General features: G+C 39.6%; 3 protein-coding genes across 3 annotated transcripts in view; 1 reads left to right on the forward strand and 2 right to left on the reverse strand.

Moving 5' to 3' along the window:
- LOC148716939 (uncharacterized) overlaps nucleotides 1-9,635 on the reverse strand; it is a 12,122-nt gene extending 2,487 nt beyond the window's left edge. Inside the window, exons 1-5 of the mRNA XM_088744647.1 lie at nucleotides 9,534-9,635; nucleotides 5,827-5,895; nucleotides 5,172-5,295; nucleotides 4,656-4,773; nucleotides 825-1,993 (exon numbers count right to left, since the gene is read on the reverse strand). Coding sequence (XP_088600773.1) covers nucleotides 825-1,993; nucleotides 4,656-4,773; nucleotides 5,172-5,295; nucleotides 5,827-5,895; nucleotides 9,534-9,635 — 1,582 coding nt within the window. The remainder of the gene's footprint in view (nucleotides 1-824; nucleotides 1,994-4,655; nucleotides 4,774-5,171; nucleotides 5,296-5,826; nucleotides 5,896-9,533) is intronic.
- A 1,087-nt stretch (nucleotides 9,636-10,722) lies between these two features.
- On the reverse strand, nucleotides 10,723-13,314 carry LOC148716940 (pyroglutamylated RF-amide peptide receptor-like). The gene has a single exon (XM_088744362.1). The coding sequence runs from the start codon at nucleotides 13,261-13,263 to the stop codon at nucleotides 12,157-12,159; it is 1,107 nt and encodes a 368-aa protein (XP_088600488.1). The 5' UTR covers nucleotides 13,264-13,314; the 3' UTR covers nucleotides 10,723-12,156.
- Nucleotides 13,315-16,135: 2,821 nt separating this feature from the next.
- Nucleotides 16,136-18,591, forward strand: LOC148716941 (pyroglutamylated RF-amide peptide receptor-like). The gene has a single exon (XM_088744389.1). It carries the CDS (start codon nucleotides 16,381-16,383, stop codon nucleotides 17,476-17,478), a length of 1,098 nt encoding a protein of 365 aa, XP_088600515.1. The 5' UTR covers nucleotides 16,136-16,380; the 3' UTR covers nucleotides 17,479-18,591.
- The last annotated feature ends 1,945 nt before the right edge of the window (nucleotides 18,592-20,536 follow it).

The following is a 20,536-nucleotide window of genomic DNA, read 5'->3' on the forward strand; positions in this document are numbered from 1 at the left end:
ATGCTTATTCGTTGTCGATTCAATAGAAACTTTACAAAAAACGTAAACTAAACTGTGATCGCTGATGCCTATATGTGAGACCCCTGAGCAGACGACCCTATCTGGAGTATTTGTAAAAATTAGATCAATTAAAGTACGTGATTTGTCGGTAATTCTAGTATGTTCAGTTATTAACTGGTCAAGGCCGTAAACATCAGCAATATTAGATAAGATATTTGTACTTTTGTCAAACTTAGGTGCGGCCATATTACAATTCAGATCTCCTAAGACGTAATATTCGATATTATCTGAGTCTAGTTTTCCAATAAGTTCTTCAAATGGTCTAAAAAGGTCAATTGAAGAATCAGGGGGTCTATACCAGGTCATAACGGCAAAAGGCCTTGATCTGGGCTTCTTGATTTCGACAGTCAGACTTTCTATTTGTTCACATATTAGATCAGAGCGAACAGAATAATTGATTTCGGAACGAATAAAAAAACAAACACCCCCTCCAGACCTACCGTTAGTAGAGCGATCTCTACGAATAGATTCATAGCCAGAAATATGAATTTCATTATCGCCTATTGTGTCATCCAATTTAGTTTCATTTATGGCTAAGATATCGATAGGTCTGTTGGAAAGCAAAATTCTTAGTTCATCAATGTGTGCAGAAAGACTATTGATATTTAGCGAGGCCAATTTAAAGCCTCGTTTGGGCGGGAGAAATTCGTGAGAAACGATTGGATTTCCAAGGTCGCGATTACGCTCTGAATTGAACAGACGGCCAGTAGGTCAACTACATTCATGTAATTTATTCGCGAAGTTGTTATACATTTTGGCAATACCTGTCTCCCCAAGATGAAGTCCTCCTCTATTTAAGTCCGTTGAGTGAATGTCATCGTGGAGTATGAAGTGCCACTGTCGCTGATTGCAGAATTTTCGAAGCCTTTTGTTGACTGCATCAACATCGCCGCTATCTGAGAGGTCCGATCTTGTGACCAGCTCTGATATTATTACTTGTGCGTCCGTGGAGCTTTCAGTTTCCCTCGCTAGGTCAACGATGTTATCGGCGATTTCGCTTGGGGATAGTTTTCCAAGGTCGTTAGTACCAGCATGTAAAATGATCTGGTCCGGCTTCTTGTCCAGTGTTGGTTTCACATAATGTGACATATCACTTGTTGTAGCTCCCGCGAAGGACTTTACAACAACCCGGTGGCCGACTTCTTTCCCTAATTGCCACCCTTGTATGTTTCTGATAATTGAATCGCCAATAATGACGGTGGTCGGCGAGGATCTTTCTTGGTTGTGGTTAAGAGTATTAGAGCTGTTGTGAGAACTCTTGTTTGGTGGCTTTTTCTTGCTCGATTTGCTTTGGTGATTCTTCGTTGTTTTGGAAGATTGAGATTTAGATGATCCATTGTTTTGCTTTGTGTCCGCCTTTGTATCCGACCATTTTGTATCCGACACCTTAGGATCAACCGAAGGCGACTCTTTAAAAGCTTCCTTGCTGTCAAGGCGAAAGTTATATAGCTCCTTGCTTAGCAATGATACTACCATCTGCAGGGAATCTCGCTCCTCTTTTGTTTTATCTAGATTTCCCTTCATTAGCTGAAGTTGCTCTCGCAGAGCGCGATTTTCTTCGTGTATCCGTTGTTGATTTTGACATGATGTACAGGTTGACTGTATTTCTCTACTGTCCGTTAATCGAGATCTATACGAGTCTTTGAGTTTGTTTACCTCATTTTCCAAGCGGTCGTATAGATCTTTAAGGGATTTGTAGCCATTGCATATGTGACTCTGTTGTTCTGGGCTGCTGCTAGTGTCGTCCAGGTTTATAACAGCCGAAGGCCGAGGTGACGGTTGGTTGACATTCTGGCGGGGAATTTGAATTTCACCAGATCCTGACAAAATCGACTCCTTGAGTCTTTTCACCAGCTCAGTTTTCCTGCCAGATTTAGAAAGTGTAGTCCTGAGAAGGACTGTTGTCGGAGGTAGTGACTGACGTTTCGACAACCTGTGCGGAAGTTATCATTAGAGTCAAGTGAATGATTGTTGTCAGTAGAATGTTCTTATTCCAGTTCGTGTGAAATGATCGGTTGGTTTTGCCGTGATGTTATTGGCTGTAAGACTCAAGTGACGTAAGTCGGTCGTGATTGGTCTGTTTCGATCTGTCGGTAAAGTTAGGTCGTTCTTTTTCGGTCGTTTGTGATGTTTATGTCGTGAATGAGTCGTTTGTATGGAGCGGGTAGTTGTTGACATCTGTTTAGGGGAGTCTGTTCTAAGTTAGTAAACCAGCTTTCCAGAGTCAGTCGTTCAGTGAAAATAGTCAGTGCTGTAGGTTAGGCATTGCGCAGAGTCCCAGTCAATGTTGTGGTTGGTAAGTCGATGGTGTTGTCAGCAATGTGATTGCTGACATCACCTTTCCTCGCCGCCCGTCTGTGTTCAGTCAGTCTTGTTGTGAGGTTTCTGCCAGTCTCACCGATGTAGGAGGCTTGGCAGTCGGAACAATTGATCCTATAAATCGTCCCCTGTCTGTTCCTCGGTTCGTCTTTGTGTTTAACGTTGGTTAGTAACTGACGTAGTGTGGTGATGGGTTTGTGGGCGACGCGGATACTGAAGGGTAGTAAGATGCGCGAGATGTTTTCAGACATGCCTTTTATGTACGGTATGGTTGCTGTAGTCGTAGGGGTTGCGGTGTCGTTTGTTTCGGTAGTGGTAATGGGTCGGTGAGTGTTTCGTCGGATGAAGTCGTTGTTATAGTTGTTCTTCGTAAAAACACGGTGAAGGTATTTGTTCTCGTCGGATAAGCTGTCTGTCGAGTCACATACTAGTTGTGCGCGTCGTGTTAGAGTTCTGATAGTTGCGGCTTTGTGTGATGTAGGGTTGTAGGATGACTCGTCTAGTAATCTGTCGGTGTGTGTCGGTTTCCTGTAAACTGTCGTTCGTAATGAGTTGTCGTTGTGGCGTAGCAGGCAGTCTAGAAAAGGAAGTTTGCCATTCTCTTCGACTTCTCTGGTAAACTGTATGTCAGTGTTTTGTTCGTTAAGGTGGTTGTGGAATGCGTCAATTTCGTCGTGTCGAACTGCGGTGAATGTGTTGTCAACGTAACGTAACCAAAGCGGTATCGTTTGTCGGCAAGTCGAAAGGGCGCGTTCCTCGATGTTGTGCATCACAATTTCTGCTATAACAACAGAAACTGGAGACCCCATGGCAGTGCCGTGTAACTGTTTGTAGTGTTTACCGTTGTACTAAAAGTAAGTAGACGTTAGGCAAATGTTTAGCAAGTCCATGATGTCGTCTGTCGGTAGCAGTAGTGGGTCGGAAGATTGTCGGATTGCAGTCTCAATGCCAATTGAAGTGGAATACTTGTAAACAGTGATTTCACATCAAATGACACTAGTTTGTAGTCGTCGGGTATCTGAACAGTCTTTGTAGCGTTAATGAAGTCTTCAGTGGATTGTAGTTTATGTCTGGATTTGTCGGTTAGCGGTTGTAGTATTGTCGTCAGGTACTTGGATAGTTGGTATGTGGGAGAGCCACAGAAAGAAACAATAGGCCGCATCGGGAAACCAGGTTTGTGTAGCGAAACCAGCGGTGATTGAACCAGAGTTGTTGCCGTATTCGCCTGACAGTGCTTGCGTAGGTGATGTAGTCGTTCGCAAGTCTTTCGCTCTATAGTCCAAGTGAATGCAGCAAATGGCTTGAACCCGGGGGTAACATGTGAAGGTGTAGTCTGATCGTCCGGGTGAGTGTAGTACTGAGAAAGACTATTGTCGGTGGTAGTGACTGACGTTTCGACGACCTGTGCGGAAGTCCGATCACTTGACCCTGTGGCGATGTAGTAGCAGTTTGGTGAAAGCTGTGCTTAACTCTGTTCTGACTGAGCGGTCTCGACTCATAATACTGAATTAAAATGCGCTCTGTTTAATGCCCTTTGTCTTGATCTCGTAAAAGACTTCAGTTTAACCAATTAGAGATGTGTTTGTATGTTTTGCGCATCAATATCAGTATCTGAGCAACTGCACACCCACCCCGCGGGTGGGGTGGGTGTGTGGGCGGAAACGGCAAACGTCAGCTTGTCCTTTCACGTTTCACGTAAGATAGCATGAACCTTACTGTTACGTATTGGCTTCGCGTAAGCTGACGTCATGGTGGATTTGACCTTGCATGACTTACAAGGACAAGTTTTGGTGCCCTTTTTTCAGACAATTCTGTGTGAGAAAAAGTGGAAAAAAATCTTAAGTACACGGCAAACGCGAAACAGGTTACTTTCACGTAGAAACGGTAAAGTGTAACGGGCAAACGTGACGAAAATGGCGGGAAAACGTGATCACGTGAACATTTTTACCATTCACGTTTCACGTAAACGCGGCGGTAAATCTGTCTAATGCCGGGTTAAAGGAGGGGTAGATGCACAATTGGTCAGATATTGATCCTTTGATCTGTTTTGGCTGAAGGGAATGGGCCCTCTTCTAGTCAATGATCTTTTTCGCCACTGTCTCGTATACAACTAGACACTTTAAAATAAAAATTGCTAAAGGGCAAAGGCGGAGTCGGAGAGGTAGGGGGCATGGAGAGAGAGTACCCTTCGATATGATATACTAGAGTTCAATTCTAGGAAATAGACGAAATCATGTTTTGTTAGAAAATAGGGTTAAGAAAAAAGTATTCCCTACCAGAACTGCAAGTCCCACACTGGGTAGTTATGTCCCTTGTACGAAACTAAAGAACTGAAAGTGTAGAAACTCCACTTGCGAACTTGATGGACACAAACAATACAGTTTGTGTTGGTTACTTTTAAAACCAAAATAAAAACGTTAATGCTTGAGATTAGAATATTTTCTCTTAAAGATAAAAGATAACCATACAGAAAGAAACATCGATGAAAAAAAAAATTAAATCAAAAGAAAATTGAACGATAGTTTTGGAACTTGAAGCTTTGAAGCGATCTAAGGTAGTCCCAAAAATTATTTCCATTTAGATGGTTCAAAGGGAAATGTTTCAAAATTTGTTAAAAGCCCTCTGAGGCTGGTTGTCGGCGGAAAGCAGTCAGCACTAATCCTTGATTCAAATTTAGTCTAGGTTTTGTCTTTTGTTCTGTTGAGACATTTCGTGGTACTTAAAGTAGTTTACGAAAAAAGAAATTCACTAAAGTGCATTAGCCATTCGCACAGACAAAAAACTGAAGGTACCTGTTCTGTCAGCAGAAGAGGAGACAAGAAAGGAGTTGTCTTTGTTAAAACTCGTCGAGAACAAGGGGCCAGAATGACTAATCAACTTTCTGAAAAACCATCTCTCGAAACGTCGCCCATCGAGCTAACAAAAAAAACAGACAACCAAAAATGTCTCACAAAGGGAAAAAAATACTGAGACGAGGAGGCGCCCGCTCTCGTTATCATATTATCATAAGCATATTGTTACTATGATCATAATTCAAATACAATTTTTTCTAATTTTCAGTTGTTTTTTCTCAGTTCGCTCGACCGAAGAGGCAGGAAAAAAAAAATCGAAGTGGCCCTAAGTCTAATTTTCTCGTCACGCCAAGGTTACACTAATTTCAATAAACTAAAAGCACAGATAAGCAGAAGCTGTTTTCAGTCAGCCATGTGCCTTAAGAGTTTTACCCTCAGAAGAATAATCATTCATTGCAATACATTACCTGACATGTTTAGAAGACAAGGATACCCCGATTGGCTAATGCAATTGAAAATACCATTATAATAAAGAACTAGTCTCAAGAATTAATAAAAAAGAAAGTCACATGGCTTCATTTTTCGATTTGCATTTCGCGATTTTCTAGTTTTCGGGCTCCCAACTCAAAGAAGACAGGCGAACTATTATTTGTACAATTATAGCATTTTTCTGTACAAATACAAGTACATTCAAATACATCCAAGAGTTGTTGTTGTGGAGAGCCTGAAGAACACAAAGACACATACATAATTGACAAAACAGCATCCTATGCTTTACCCTTACTTTTTATTGGCCGACTGAGCAACACGTGATCTGCGATGTACTGCCCACGAATAATGAACTATCTGAAACCTTTGAAAGAAATGCAGTGTAATTCCATTTGTCTGCAATTTTATGATTGAATGCACTGAAAATAATTGGGTAAATTATCTCAAAAAGGCTTTTCAACAGAGAAATATAGAAACTGACAGAGCTGAATGATAAAATGCTACGTCAGAGGGTATGCGGTCGAGAACGCAGGCTGAAGTGTCCTAGGTCTAAAATTTAGCAAAATATGTGGAAAATAATAAAGGCTGACTTTTAAAACCGAGCAACTCTGTTTTCGTCGAAGGCACTTTCCTATTTCCAGAGGTTTTAGGGAGAAAATTAATTTTTTAAAGTTTTCAGAGGGTGTACCAAGTTTTTAAAGTTTGTTCTGTAAAAGAATAGCGGCAAGAAAAACGACATCTCGAAGCAACAGAATAGGAAATCAAACCATGCGAACGACTCAAAGTCCGTGTTTCCGCGGCAAAACCTAGCGCATGCGTATACGTTATTCAGCTCTGTCTTAGAAACCTGGATTTGAATTTAACTCTGGCATAGCACTAATCGGCCTTCGAACAAATTGGACCAAGCATGAGTGACCAGCATCAATTTTCTCCTTACAATGTCACCCCAGAATCAAACATCAACTCCAAAGGTTCATGATTGTTAGACAAATTCTCCTTCTCATTGCCAAAGAGAATTTTTAGAGAGCATTTTGGAGAATATACACATTGAAGTAAGGGGTTAAGAGTGATAAGTATTTAATTTCTCTCTACATTATCAGTACTGAACAAACATCAAGGTTATGGGAATACAGGAAATGATCACCAACTTAAGAAGCTATTGACTGTTGAACAAATACCATGGGAAGTGTAGAAAGAACAGTACATACTGATACTAGAGTATAAAGAGTTTCAGAGTTACTTAAAGTACCTCCATTGTGTATTTGGTAGTAGTGAATGTAATTTCTCTTTTTTTTTTCTTTCTTTTTTTCTTGTTTTTTTCGTATGGGAAAGAAATTTAAAGGAGGATCAGGCGGCCGAGGTGGTCGGCTTAAAAGAAAAAGACGAACTTCCGACAGGCTTGAGGGAAAACGAAACGAAGGATACGACGAAAAATCAACAGCAACTCACACGAGATTTGATGAAGAAGAACGTACCGCTAAGAAAACGAAGACAGACGATGACTGATCTCAAGGGACTCGTCGTATGCACTGGGCATGTGCGACCAACCTATACTTTTTAATGCTTTAGTTTTGGTACATTTTTACTTCTCAAGAACGAGATGTTTATGTTTTACACTAACTTATTATACAAGCTCTTTCTCAGAGCTGTCATCTTATTGGTCGAACAGTAGGGATCAGAAGGCGCTGTTTCAAAGCGTTGGTTTGAGTTCGGGTAGAAACTTGGCCCCTTTACTCAGGGCCATTTTGTTTCCTTGATTTTTTTATTATCAAACCAGTCAAGCTTTGGGAGAAATTGCATTTTTCCCAAGCTTGCGTAACTGTGGCGCTGGCCAAACTCAGGGAACTTGACTAGTGGTTAAACAGATTTGCCTTCTGAAAACGCTGTTTTAAAGCGTTTGTTTGAGTTCGGATAGAAACTTGGCCCCTTTACTCTGCCGGGGCCGTTTTTGTTTGCTTGATTTTCTATTATCAAACCAATCAAGCTTTGGGAGAAATTGCATTTTTCCCAAGCTTGTGTACACTGGCCAAACTCAGGGAACTTGACTAGCGGTTAAACAGATTTGCATTCTATAAGAGGTACTGATTTCCTTGAGAGCCCTCAGAAACGGAGTAAAGAGGTGATACCCTTTGTATACGAGAAGTTTTTTTTTAAGGAAGTGTTATAAAACAATGATGTAGCTTTATTAAAACGGAAAGAAATCAATGAATTTTCTTACAATTTTTTCACGTTGTCATTCACTTGATTTACAATGATTTGTAAAACTGTTTTATAGAGCGCTTTTCGATTGATTATCGTAAGACCAAAACCAAAGTAATCACAACAGCCAATCAGAAGAAAGGAAACTACCTTTAAGAACCAATGAGAACTTTAAGAAAGCACACAGCCCAAAGCGCGGGAAAACGCGGGCGACCAAGTTTTGATCGGATTTAGTTTTGCATGATTGGTTTAGATTATGGCGAGAGTTTTCTGGACCAAGCACAGAGCGAAGTAAATCAAACCAAACAGGTTGCTTTCGACACTCGATCGAAAACTGCTTTATTAGAAGCATTACTCGCCCAATTCTTTACCTGATACTTACTCCAATAAGTGAAGCTGGAGACTCTAAAAATGGTGTTGTGTTTACTAATTACTTTTGACTGAAAGAAATCTTTTTCCAACTCAATTTTGAGGTGTTTGTATTTTACTTTAAGTTCATCGGCGTGATCAGCCCGATACTTCTTTTTATTTGAGTGGCGTCTTTAAATGACGAAAACTTACATTAATAATGAACTTACACTTAAACTTGATGTCAATAATCTCATTAAGTTACCTTTTTATGTTTTATGTTGTAGCTCGCCTACGTTACTAAGATGTAATAAACGAAGTTGACCTAATTACACTTGCCCACCTTTCGCGGAATTTGCTCTCCACACACGCTGGTTCAACAAACGAGGACTGTATACTCTCTTTTAAGTTGGCTTTTATTCTTCAGCTCACAACATTCACGTTCTGCCCTACGATCTAACTAACTTAGGATCACAAGTGCCACTTTTATTGGCTACAGATATCCACACCCAGATATGTAGGTCCGGTGTGGTCGGATAGGGCTTAGTTGTCTATTAATTTCCTAATAGGTTGATCCCACTAATTCCTGTTGCATGGGTCTGTTAGACAAATCTTATTATCGTTAATCTTAACACGCGATTTCACTAGCAATTATCTAGTTAATTACATCATTGTTTGTCGATCGTTCTACGCATTCTTTGTCAATATTTCCGGTTACATTCTACAGGTTTCTATTAGAAGTAAAGAACCAATAACTCACTCAGTGCGGCGCTAATCATGCGAAATATAACAAAACAAGCAAAATCCTAATAATGCGTATAAACGTTCTACAACACCACCGATTGTGTCATCGATGTGAAGTTGTACTCTTTTTTCGGATGTTGCAATATCCACCAAGGAAGGGCCTCTTCAAGTTGGCCGCCTAGAGTCCGAGATGTCACCCGACCACTCCTTCTTTTCTTGACATTCGTTAAGTTGCTGGGCTAGCCTGGTTACAAAGTTTTGGCTACATACACCAGGAATCTTCTTATTTCCTCTTTCAAAGTGATTCAGGAAGAACAAACTTCAACGCATACAAAAGTGGCTTGTATTTTTCTAATTCACATAACATTATTGCTAATGCCAAATACTTACTTTTTTTTCTGTCTTTTTCAAACTAATATTTGTTATTACCAAATATTGAACAACAATTATTACTGAAAACGTGGAATGAAGTTGATTTACTGAGTCGAGTTACGTTTGATACTGCACACGCCGGATTTTTTATTGTCTCAGCGGCAGCCACATTTTGAACCAATATTCTGTTTGGACTGTTCCATTACTTACCCTGGTAACCCAAAGTCCCGTATATTCCTCAGGAACACAACAAGGCGTCTTAAACTTTCTCTTCTTATCGGCAGAGAGCGGAACATTAGACAAACTAGCCATCTCACGTAACAGCAGGCCATAAATGTCATTATTTCCTTCTGCTTTTAAGGCAATTAAAAAAGCTGATGGGGTGCATGCTCCGTAACAGAAGGCAAATGTGACCGGTAGTCTCGGTGCTACTATGATGCGGCTCAGATTCAAGTTGCCCCATGTTCCACGAAAGGTGTGTAGCTTGCATTTTGACTGGCTGGGTAGATGGCCTGATTCTAGAGAAAGACAATTTCATGGTAAGGCCTAAAGAAGTTTGTGGGTGAGTCGGTGTGTGCGAGCATGCGTGACTTTACGTGTGTTTTTAAAGAGACGAAAGAAACATATATCTTCGCTAGAGATTGCAGGACAGTATTGAAACACACTCTTTGTTGATGCAACAGTTACTCTTCGGTCAAAAGTCTACACTACACGGCCGCGCAGATGATCAATGAGCTTAATAGTAAGACAAGAAGTGATTAAGACTTGAATAACATACAGAAACGTTCACTTTTACCTTCTTTTGGACTCTGTTCTTCTTTGGCCTTTTCATCGTTACATCCTCACAAAGAGCGATGAAGGCTACTGTGGACAAGATCAAGGCATACGAAAATTTCCTCAACATGTTTCAAGTGGTGAACACTTTAGCAATTGTGGTCGATGCGCGATCCTAGCAAGCATATGGGTAGGATCAAACTGCTTTCAATTGCAAGATTACACACCGTAGTATAAAAGGCTCGTGTGCTTAATGCGACTTGTCGTTTGGGATGTGTTTTTATTTTTTTTATTCATGCTATCGACCTAAGATGGTTAAATTGTTTGCCTGGGAACAATTCAGATTTAGAAGGTCGATTTGTCTGGTGTCGTAGACATCGGTTAATAGGGAAGTTAAGTTTAAGCTCAGTCTTCAAGTGAAGAGCGGGCGAGGAAGAGGAAAAATGTGTATCCCCCGACGCGGCCTAATAATATTAATGAGGCTCGAACTTTTGATTTCGCGGTGTGATGGTTTGTCATCGAACCAAAGGATGTGCAATGGTTGGCTAGAACATTTACTGAGCTCATTTCCGACATGCGCAAAATCAACAAGGAAGTGAGGATCGGACGTGTAAAAATACAAGGTGATAAATTCTGTTTAGCCCACATGAAAGTATCTACCATGTGTCGCATAATGAAGAAGGCTAGAAAGTTAAAAAGTGATGAAAACAAGATATGTCTGCTTTCTAATGGATTTGCAAACTGCGTGTTGAAGCTAATTTGATTGAGGTATTTTATCGGTCGCAGCAATTTCGATGCCATTTTTCTCAGCATGTTCTTTTTAAAGCTTCGTCGGGGCATGAGATATTTAGATGTGCAAGCGGTGAAATAAGAAAAGCCTTTCCTTTCCGGTTCCTCGAAGCGGTTTGGATCAGATTTACACTACATCTCAGACAATGGAACTGCCCTTTAAATTAGCTTTATTCCTACCTACAGAAATTGATTTTAGTGGCGATCGCCAACTCACTCACAACTTACAGCACTTGAGTTATATAAACCAATTACATTACTCACAATGTAATTCTGCTCGCTATGCTCTCTCTTAATTAGCTTTAGTAAGTAACAAAATAACATATTTGTACAGTAGCAGTTATTATCCATGTTTATCTGCCCTCATCTCAAGGATGGTGGAAGTTGAAGGAGTTATGAAAAACGGAGTCACAATAGAGCGTTTCTTTTGTAGAGCTTTCAAGAAATCTCCCAGCCACCTAATCCTCCCACTCCACGCCATTAAGGTGAGGCGTGAATCTAAAATGTCAAAACCGTGTTTACACATATCGACGAGCGAGTGCTCGCGTAGCATCTAAGTTATTTCACACAGCGCAATGGCTCTCTGACGGATAAATTGTTGTAAATTTTCTTGTTTAATGATGTAGCATAGTTTGGTATCACGTCGATGTGAAACCTTATTATATAGCTGGCAGCGCGTGTGGGCAACTGATATGAAGCGAATCCTTTGTTCTGATTGGCTGCCTAAGCGGGTAAGAAGGGAGAAGGGCCCATCTTGCCCTCTCAGGATTGCCCCGCTTTGATCCCGCGCAATAAAAAAATGTGTGTGGAGCAGGGTTCTTAATCTCTCAGCCGTAAAATGGCCAAAAAATGTAATCATTAGGCGTAAAAATTGACAAATTTTAACCGTTAATCGTACAAAAAATTAACCGTAAAATTTCTTCCTTTTTTCTACGTGTCACTTTGTGTCAGTTTGGTAAACCGTAACCGTAAATTGGCGCGCCAAAATTTTAACCACTAGCCTTAAAAGCTATCATCCCATTCAGACCCTCTCATTCGACGGAGGAATGAGTCTGAATTAGCCAAGCCACACACTTTTATATTTACTTTTGTAAGTGAGATGACTTCACCCACACGTCAGGCGGTTTGTTGAGGCTTCCTCGCCTTATAATTATGATGTTGTTATTCTTTTTTTCGCTATTGTCAAAAAAAAAAAGGCAAATTAATAATAACGATAATGATGATTATAAAGTCTCAGGTCAAGATAGGAATGTTTTTGTTCTTGAATGGCTTATCTTTTGTCACTGTCTAGTTGTACTCGAATTGAAGTTTGCTTTGTTTCCTTCATGCGTATCTCATCAGGATTCACTCTATGATTATATGAAACAACGTGACGAGAACGAAAGCAGCAGTAGCAACAACAACAAGCAAATTTGACGCTGTTTTTCCTAAACTCAGGGCAAAAAAATGCATACACCGCGGTATTTACCAAGGAGCTTGATGCAGGAGCTATAGCTGTTAGCCAAAACTGTAAGATTATCTTTTTTCCTAGCGCCAATCCGTCCATAACACGATATTTATCCAAATTGTTTAAAAAAATACTTGGTCCCCAGCAAAGAATAAATCCAAGGACGGCGAAAACCAACAGACGAATTGATTTTGATTTATGCTTTGCCACAGCGCTGTGAATGGCTCCATTCTTACTTCTTTTCCACAAGCGAACTGCAATTCTTGTGTATGCAACTATCATGTAGAAAAGAGGAATAAAAAACGCTACAATAGAGTACACTGTTTGCGATAGCTGAATTTGCCAAGTACCAGTCGGTCTATCACATAGAATATATTCCCCGCACTCCTGAGTGATGTTGACTTTCCAACAGTATTTGACTCGGCGAACAGTTACACTTTGAACAAACGAAATCGAAGATACCATGGCATATACCCAAATAGCTGCAACCATCAGTAAATATGACTTAAAAGGCGTGGAAATCAGACTCTTAAAGGGCTTTAGGATGTTTTTTTGTCTCTCCCAAGCAATGGCGACCAAGGTGCTGAAAATAGCTGCAGAGCAGGCGTGTTCAACAAAGATGGAAACTTTGCACATTACTGGATCCCTTCTTTCAAGACCATTGATAAAATTCATGGCAAACACAAGATGAAACAAAAAATGAGTCAAGGACAAATGAAAGATTAAAAAACTGGAAACGTTTTTCCGCAATTGCCCACTTCGCAGCATAACATAGATCACGAATATGTCAAGGATAGCTCCAAAATGAAAGAAAATGGAAAACACAATTTTAGAACTAAGCCAAAACGACAACTCTACATATGTGAGTTTAGGAAATGTGAGATTTTTAGTGGTAGGGCTTAAAGTTGCGAAATCTAACGAGTCGTTCATTTTAGCTTTTGCGCAGCAGTTGCGATCGAAGCTATATCAGCTTCAAGTGCAAACGACGGACACATGTAAATGATGATTGATGCACATACTAAGTTCCTTTCTTATTTAATCATTTTAAACGACGACAATGGAAAGGGCGACTTATGAAATACTCTGAGCCAATGGAGCCGAAGCAATGTCCCTTTTCGTCAACTAATATTTTAGGTTCATTGATGACAGCCTCCAACAGTAATTAATTTAAAAGTGCTAAGTCCGCCTTTTGTAATCTTTTGTGATGGTTATTACTCAGCGAGGGAGGAGTTTACATCTTAAACCTCGCTCTGATAAGGGAGGAGTGAAAGAAAGTAATTGACGATCAGACTTCTTTTAATTGCTAGACATTGTCAACGACTGTTTAAAATTCAAGATATCCAAAAAGCAAATTTTATTTTGCGTCAAGAAAAGCTTCGTGCTATGATGGCAGGCTATTGTGCGGTGTTTTGTGAAGAATAAAACCCTGGAACTTGATCACGTCTTCTTTAATGATCCATCTAAATTAAGACCAAAAAAAATTATTGAGATATTTTGTTTACTTTTTAGCGCTGCATCGTTCAGATCATTTCTTTTTTCAGCTGTTTGGCACACTTAGGGAAAAGACAAATACCATTAAGTAAAATAAGGAAATTCTAAAAGATAAACCCTCGTCTGAAGAGCGGCAAAGCAAAGGGCTCTTTGCATTATAAAGGGTTCAGTTCTATCCACATGAATTTAACTAACTTTGTAAAAAAAAGTACAATTATCATAAAGTTTTGAGCACGTAATGCTGTCACGAATTAATCCTAAATCGAAATGATGATGGCGTTTTTTTTTTCAGCTCCAATTCCGAACGTATTTCCCTTACACGATTTTCAATAAATACAAATCAAAGATAAACTTTTATACACTCATGTCATGAAAGTGAAGTCGTGCTGGATGCAATTAGCATAAGAATGATGAATAGAGGCTAATAGCGTTTTTCGCCGTTGGGATGATAAGGTTTTCTAATTTTTTGTTTTCTTAGTTTTTGGCTAATGTCTTTTGTCGAAACTTTAATTTTCAGGGGTCTTTTCGTATTGATTTGCACATAAAAAAGTAAATTTACATCTCGTTATATTTTTTCACAAATAAAAGCAGTGAATATAGAACGAACTGTTCCTCGATATTTTTCAAGCATTTTGAAATTTTTATTGTCATGACTGGTCAAAAATCTTGGATTACATTGGTTTTAATGTGCTCCGCTCTGTGATTTGTCAAGGAATCACGCGCCACTCTTTCAGCCAACCAGATGCAAAACTAGAACTAATCACGACTTGGTCGCGTGCGTTTTCCCGCGCTTTAGACGCTTTGGCTGTTTTTACTGCGAGTTTCCTTTCTTTTGATTGTTTTTTTTTGAGTACTTAGTTTGGTTTTACGACATCCATTCGAAAAGCTCTCTTATCTGCAGGTAAACAAAAACAAAAAAAGAAAAGACCTATTCCGACTAGGTTTCGTAAAAACCAACTAGAGCAGTCACAAAGGCCGATCATAAGAAAGGAAAAAATGCACACACACACACACACACACACACGCGCGCGCGCGCGCGCGCACGCACGCACGCACACACACACAACACACACACACACACACACTACTGATGTGTGGGAAAACATGTATGACTAAGTCCCAATCGAATGTCGAAAGTAATTCGAAATTATATTGGCTTGACTTACTCTGCTCTGTGATTGGTCCACAAAAAAATCGAACTTCTCTCTCAACCAATCAGATACAAAACTAAAACCAATTACGACTTGGTCATCTGCGTTTTGGGCAGTGTGGTCTGTTACTTTGAGTTCTCATTGGTTCTTAAGGTTATTCAGTCTTTTCTTCTCATTGGCTGTTATGATCGCTTTAGTTTTGGAAGACACTTAGTCAAAGAGCGCTCCAAAGTAAAACCGAAGTAATCCCGAATTCCTTTTGACTCTCCATAGTAAAAATTGCTTTTGTTATGGAGAGAATTAACATTAACTGCGAATGGCAAAATTTCAGACAAATCCACCCAGACGGTTCTCGTATTTCTTTGCCACACAGCAGGTTCCTATTCAATTTTTTTCATTTGCATTTCAGGGACAAATGTTTCCCCTTCCCTTATAGCAACAAAATAAACAACTTTTCCGGACTTTTAATTTACTAAAACAAAAGGTAGATATTCCATCCATTGAAATGTGATCTGACATTCGTCAACATTGGACTCTTATAACTGTCTCGCGAAAGGAATTTTGACGACAGGTAGTTATTTTTTTGGGGATGAGAAATAAGAAATCCTACTTTCATCTCACAACTGTTTTTGAGAACATCGAGAACAGTAATCGTGTTTGATTTTTCTAAGCCATCAAAAAAACGCCAACTGGCAAAAACACAAGAAGCGAAGCCAGCTGAACAGGATACAATAGTCATCAAAACACTTCCCATCCACGGTTTTACCTTTTAATAATTTTTTTGGTCAAATTGCTTATTTTTCGTTTTGCGTAACCATCAGGAGGGGCTCGAGCAATTACTCACTTTCATCATCGGAAAGTTGACATGCGTGGGGACATCTTAGTGACATGTTATTGACTTACTTCATGAACTCATAACTATATTATCAATATTTCATATTCTGCCTAAGTTCAATGTAAACAGAGTGAAGCTTTCTAACAGAGGAGTTCGACATTTGGAATGTTTTTCTGACTTGAACTTGTCTATCACAACGTCGTTCTGCACTTCCACCAACTGGTAAGCAACATAAAGTTTTCATTTTCTTTTAACTTAATTGCCAATCACTGTACAATAGTACAGATATTTTACATCACATTGACAGAAAAACAGCTATCGTAAATAGAAGATTTTTTATTATAGAAACATTTATTTGTTCTTGTTTTGCGCGATTTGGTCCAATGAGTGCTTGTTTTGCAGTATAAGGCTTTGAAGAGATAGCTAAAAACATTCTCACCTTATTCCATTTTGTTCATTTTTCAGGGCGCACCGGTCATTTTTAACCGTGTTGACAATATCTTGCGCAAGGAACAAGCTGACGATTCGAGAGTACCTTGGTGGGAATTTGGTTCAATGAATTAAACAAGAATGGAAACACTGAATGCGACAGTTGAAAATTTCACTTCTAATAACACAGAGTACTCCCGTCTATGGAGAGACGGTTTCTTTTATGAATTTGCAGTATTTTCTTACGTTTTCTACGCCATTGTGTTCGGAACCGGCGGCGTGTTAGACATTTTTGTCATCTACGTTATGTTACGAAGTGGACAACTACGAAAAAATTTCGCCAGCTTTTTACTTTTTCATCTATCTGTGACTCATCTACTGTTTCATCTTGTGATCATCATGAATTTTACCGGGGATCTGCGTAGAAGAGATATTCGGGCTTGTAGGACGTTTGCCTTCGTCGACCACGCATGCCCAGCCGCTATTTTTAGCACGTTAGTTGCTATTGCGTGGGATAGACACAAAAACATTTTACAGCCTTTTAGGAGTCTGATCTCGAAACCTCTTCGGTCATATCTAATGATGATTGGAGTGATCTGGATATACGCCGTCTTATCATCTATTTCGTTTGTTCACAGTGTGAGGGTTCGGACGGTTACCTATTGTCGAACAGTGAGTGACAATGAAACATGTAGAGAGTATATGTTTTGTGAAATACTGCGGTCTAGTTGGCAAATTCGGCTCTCTGAAACAGTTTATTTTGTTGTGGCGTTTTTCATCCCTCTTTCCTATATAGCAGTTGCATATACAAGAATTGCAGTTCGCTTGTGGAAAAGAAGCAAAAATGGAGCAATTCATAGCGCCGTATTAAAGCATAAATCAAAATCTATTCGTTTATTGGTCATAGCCGTATTTGGCTTTGTTCTTTGCTGGGGACCAAGTATTTTGGGGAGCATGTTGGAGAAATATCAAGCTTTTGACCGAGTGCCTGTAGAAACGCAGTCCTTTTTATCGGTGTGGTTCGTGTTAATCACACCGGCGTCAAGTTCTGGTGTAAGTACTGCAGTGTATGCATTTTTTTGCCCTGAATTCAGGAAAAACAGCATCAAATTTGCCTTTTGTTGTTGTTGCTGCTGTAAATCGTGCCGTAATCGCCGGATCAGTCCAGATGAAGAGATACGTTTACAAACAAGAACGTGGCAAACTTCGATACGAAAAGAGCAGGTCGATCCAAAATGAAGAACTATCCTCTTTGTTGATTGGTTGAGCCCTCCGTCATTCGGGAACCATCTCTACGATGTAACCGTCGCTGGCCAATTAACATTTTGAACTTCAGTTGATAAATCAAAATTACCTTTTTACACCCACCGACGCAGCACCACAGTTTCTTTACAAACTTACCCCCTTCATAACCGCCAGATGGATACCTTATGTACGAAGACATGTAATGCAGCGATATGATGCAACCAAGCCTTCGGGCTTGAGTTACGTATAAGAACATTGTAAGATTATATTATATTTCCCCATATTTGACGTACCTAGGATTGAGGTCAAACAACTGACACGAGGCGCTATTGACTCTGAGCTTGAGACTGCTGTCAGCAGTTTTGTCTATATATTTATTACAGGCCAATTAATATTTAAGAAATTGGAATATACATAAGTCATAATTACTGAAAAATATAAGGTTTTTAGGTGATCAATCAAACATGCATTCTGTCACAAGCGCGCAAACTAGGTTGTCGCAAAGGATTTTATGGTAGCCATCAATTAATGTAAAAAATATTATAGGTGGGTTTTACGCGGGAAAAAATCCTATTACCCTGAACAAAATGTTTCTTTCACCTTCCTGGCTATATCGTCCAATAGGCGTTCTATAGTTTCGGAACCTTGCTCCTGAGGAGTTCAATCGCATTTCATTTGTAAGGCTAATATATAAATAACCGAAATATCACCGCACATGTAAATATTCGTTATGTACTCATAGAAATAAACCTTAGTATTCAAATTTACGAAAGCATCTTATACATTTGAATGTTTGGTTAAATGGCTGGGGTTGCTAGAGATCATTGTAGCTCGATTCATTCGCTTATTTTGCAAGAATCATATAAACAAGAGTACCTTTGTTTTCGTTGATCAATTTTTAGACTTCAAGTGCACCATTTTTTGTCAGGATTCAGAATGGCGCCCGCTACGTTTTATTTCATCTCAGACACCTTTGGACTCTTGGATCAATAAATTTAGAATTGATGACGACATTTTCTGAACACCTCAATTCAGTCTTAGGAAATAGCTGATTTCAGTTTGTATAACAAAGAAGAGTTAACATTTTTAAGCCGTGTAAGGCATCCAAGTCAGCTTGTCCTTTCACGTTTCACGTAAGATAGCGTGAACCTTACTGTTACGTATTGGCTTCGCGTAAGCTCACGTCATGGTGGATTTGACCTTACATGACTTACAAGGACAAGTTTTGGCGCCCTTTTTTCAGGAAATTCTGTGTGAGAAAAACTGGAAAAAATCTTAAGTACACGGCAAACGCGAAACAGGTTACTTTCACTTAGAAACGGTAAAGTGTAACCGGCAAACGTGACGAAAATGGCGGGAAAACGTGGTCACGTGAACACCCTTGCCTTTCACGTTTCACATAAACATGGCGCGAAATCTGTTTAATCCCGGGTTAAAGGAGAGGTAGATGCACAATTGGTCAGATATTGATCCGTTGATCTGTTTTGGCTGAAGGGAATAGGCCATCCTCTAGTCAATGATCTTTTTCGCCACTGTCTCGTACACAACTAGACACTTTAAAAAAAAAACTGCTAAAGGGTAAAGACGGAGTCGGAGAGGTAGGGGGCATGGAGAGAGAGAGTACCCTTCGATATGACATACTAGAGTTCAATTCTAGGAAATAAACGAAATCATGTTTTGTTAAAAAAAGAGGGTTAAGAAAAAAGTATTCCCTACCAGAACTGCAAGTCCCACACTGGGTAGTTATGTTCCTTGTACGAAACCAAAGAACTGAAAGTGTAGAAACTCCTTTTGCGAACTTGATGGACACAAACAATACATTTTGTGTCCATCAAGCCAAAATGAGAACTTTAATACTTGAGATCAGAATATTTTCACTTAAAGATAAAAGATAACCGTACAGAAAGAAACATCGATAAAAAAAAAAATTAAAACAAAAGAAAATTGAAAAACAGTTTTGGAACTTGAAGCTCTAAAGCGATCTAAGGTAGTCCCAAAAATTATTTTCATTTGGATGGTTCAAAGGGAAATGTTTCAAAATTTCTTAAAAGCTCTCTGAGGCTGGTTGTCGGCGAAAAGCAGTCAGCACTAATCCTTGAACCACTAATCAAATTTAGTCTAGGTTTTGTCTTTTGTCCTGTTGAGACATTTCGTGGTACTCAAAGCAGTTTACAAAAAAAGAAATTCACTAAAGTGCATTAGCCATTCGCGCAGACAAAAAACTGATGGAACCTGTTCTGTCAGCAGAAGAGGAGACAAGAAAGGAGTTGTCGTTGTTAAAACTCGTCGAGAACAAGGAGCCAGAATCAACTTCCTGAAAAACCATCTCTTGAAACATCGACCATCGAGCGAACAAAAAAAAAGAACCACCAAAAATGTCTCACAAAAGGAAAACAATACTGAGACGAGGTGGCGCCCGCCCTCGTTATCATATTATCATAAGCATATTGTTACTATGATCATAATTCAAATACAATTTTTTCTAAATTTCAGTTGTTTTTTCTCCGTTCGTTCGCCTTACCATTTCAACTGTGTTAAAAGAAAAAGACGAACTTCCGACAGGCTTGAGGGAAAATGAAACGAAGGAAACGACGAAAAGTCAACAGCAACTCACACGAGATTTGATGAAGAAGAACCTACCGCTAAGAAAGCGAAGACAGACGATGACTGATCTCAAGGGACTCGTCGTATGCACTGGGCATGTGTGACCAGCCTATAGTCTTTAATGCTTTAGTTTTGGTACATGTTTACTTCTCAAGAACGAGATGTTTACGTTTTACACTAACTTATTACACGACTCGGGCAGCCAGAGGGCCAATAACTAAAATCAACCAATCAAAATGCTCTATTGCCGGTCCAATATTCTCTAAGTATTGGACCGGGCACTGTCCCGAATGGTCCCGAATGTTACCGCACTTGTGTCGCTTTGAACTTCAGTCGTATAATAAATCTCTTATTAACCAAGCTTGCCCGGGACCGTACTGGAAGAATATCGGCCCTCAGTCTTTTTTGTACGGACCTCGCTGCGCTCGGTCCGTACTGTCAAGACCTC

Source organism: Stylophora pistillata, chromosome 14 (assembly GCF_964205215.1).
Source record: "Stylophora pistillata chromosome 14, jaStyPist1.2, whole genome shotgun sequence".
Taxonomy (NCBI): Eukaryota; Metazoa; Cnidaria; class Anthozoa; order Scleractinia; family Pocilloporidae; genus Stylophora; species Stylophora pistillata.

Coding starts and splice junctions, on each gene's coding strand:
- LOC148716940 (XM_088744362.1), bottom strand. CDS start 13,263: ATGAACGACTCGTTAGATTTCGCAACTTTAAGCCCTACCACTAAAAAT.
- LOC148716941 (XM_088744389.1), top strand. CDS start 16,381: ATGGAAACACTGAATGCGACAGTTGAAAATTTCACTTCTAATAACACA.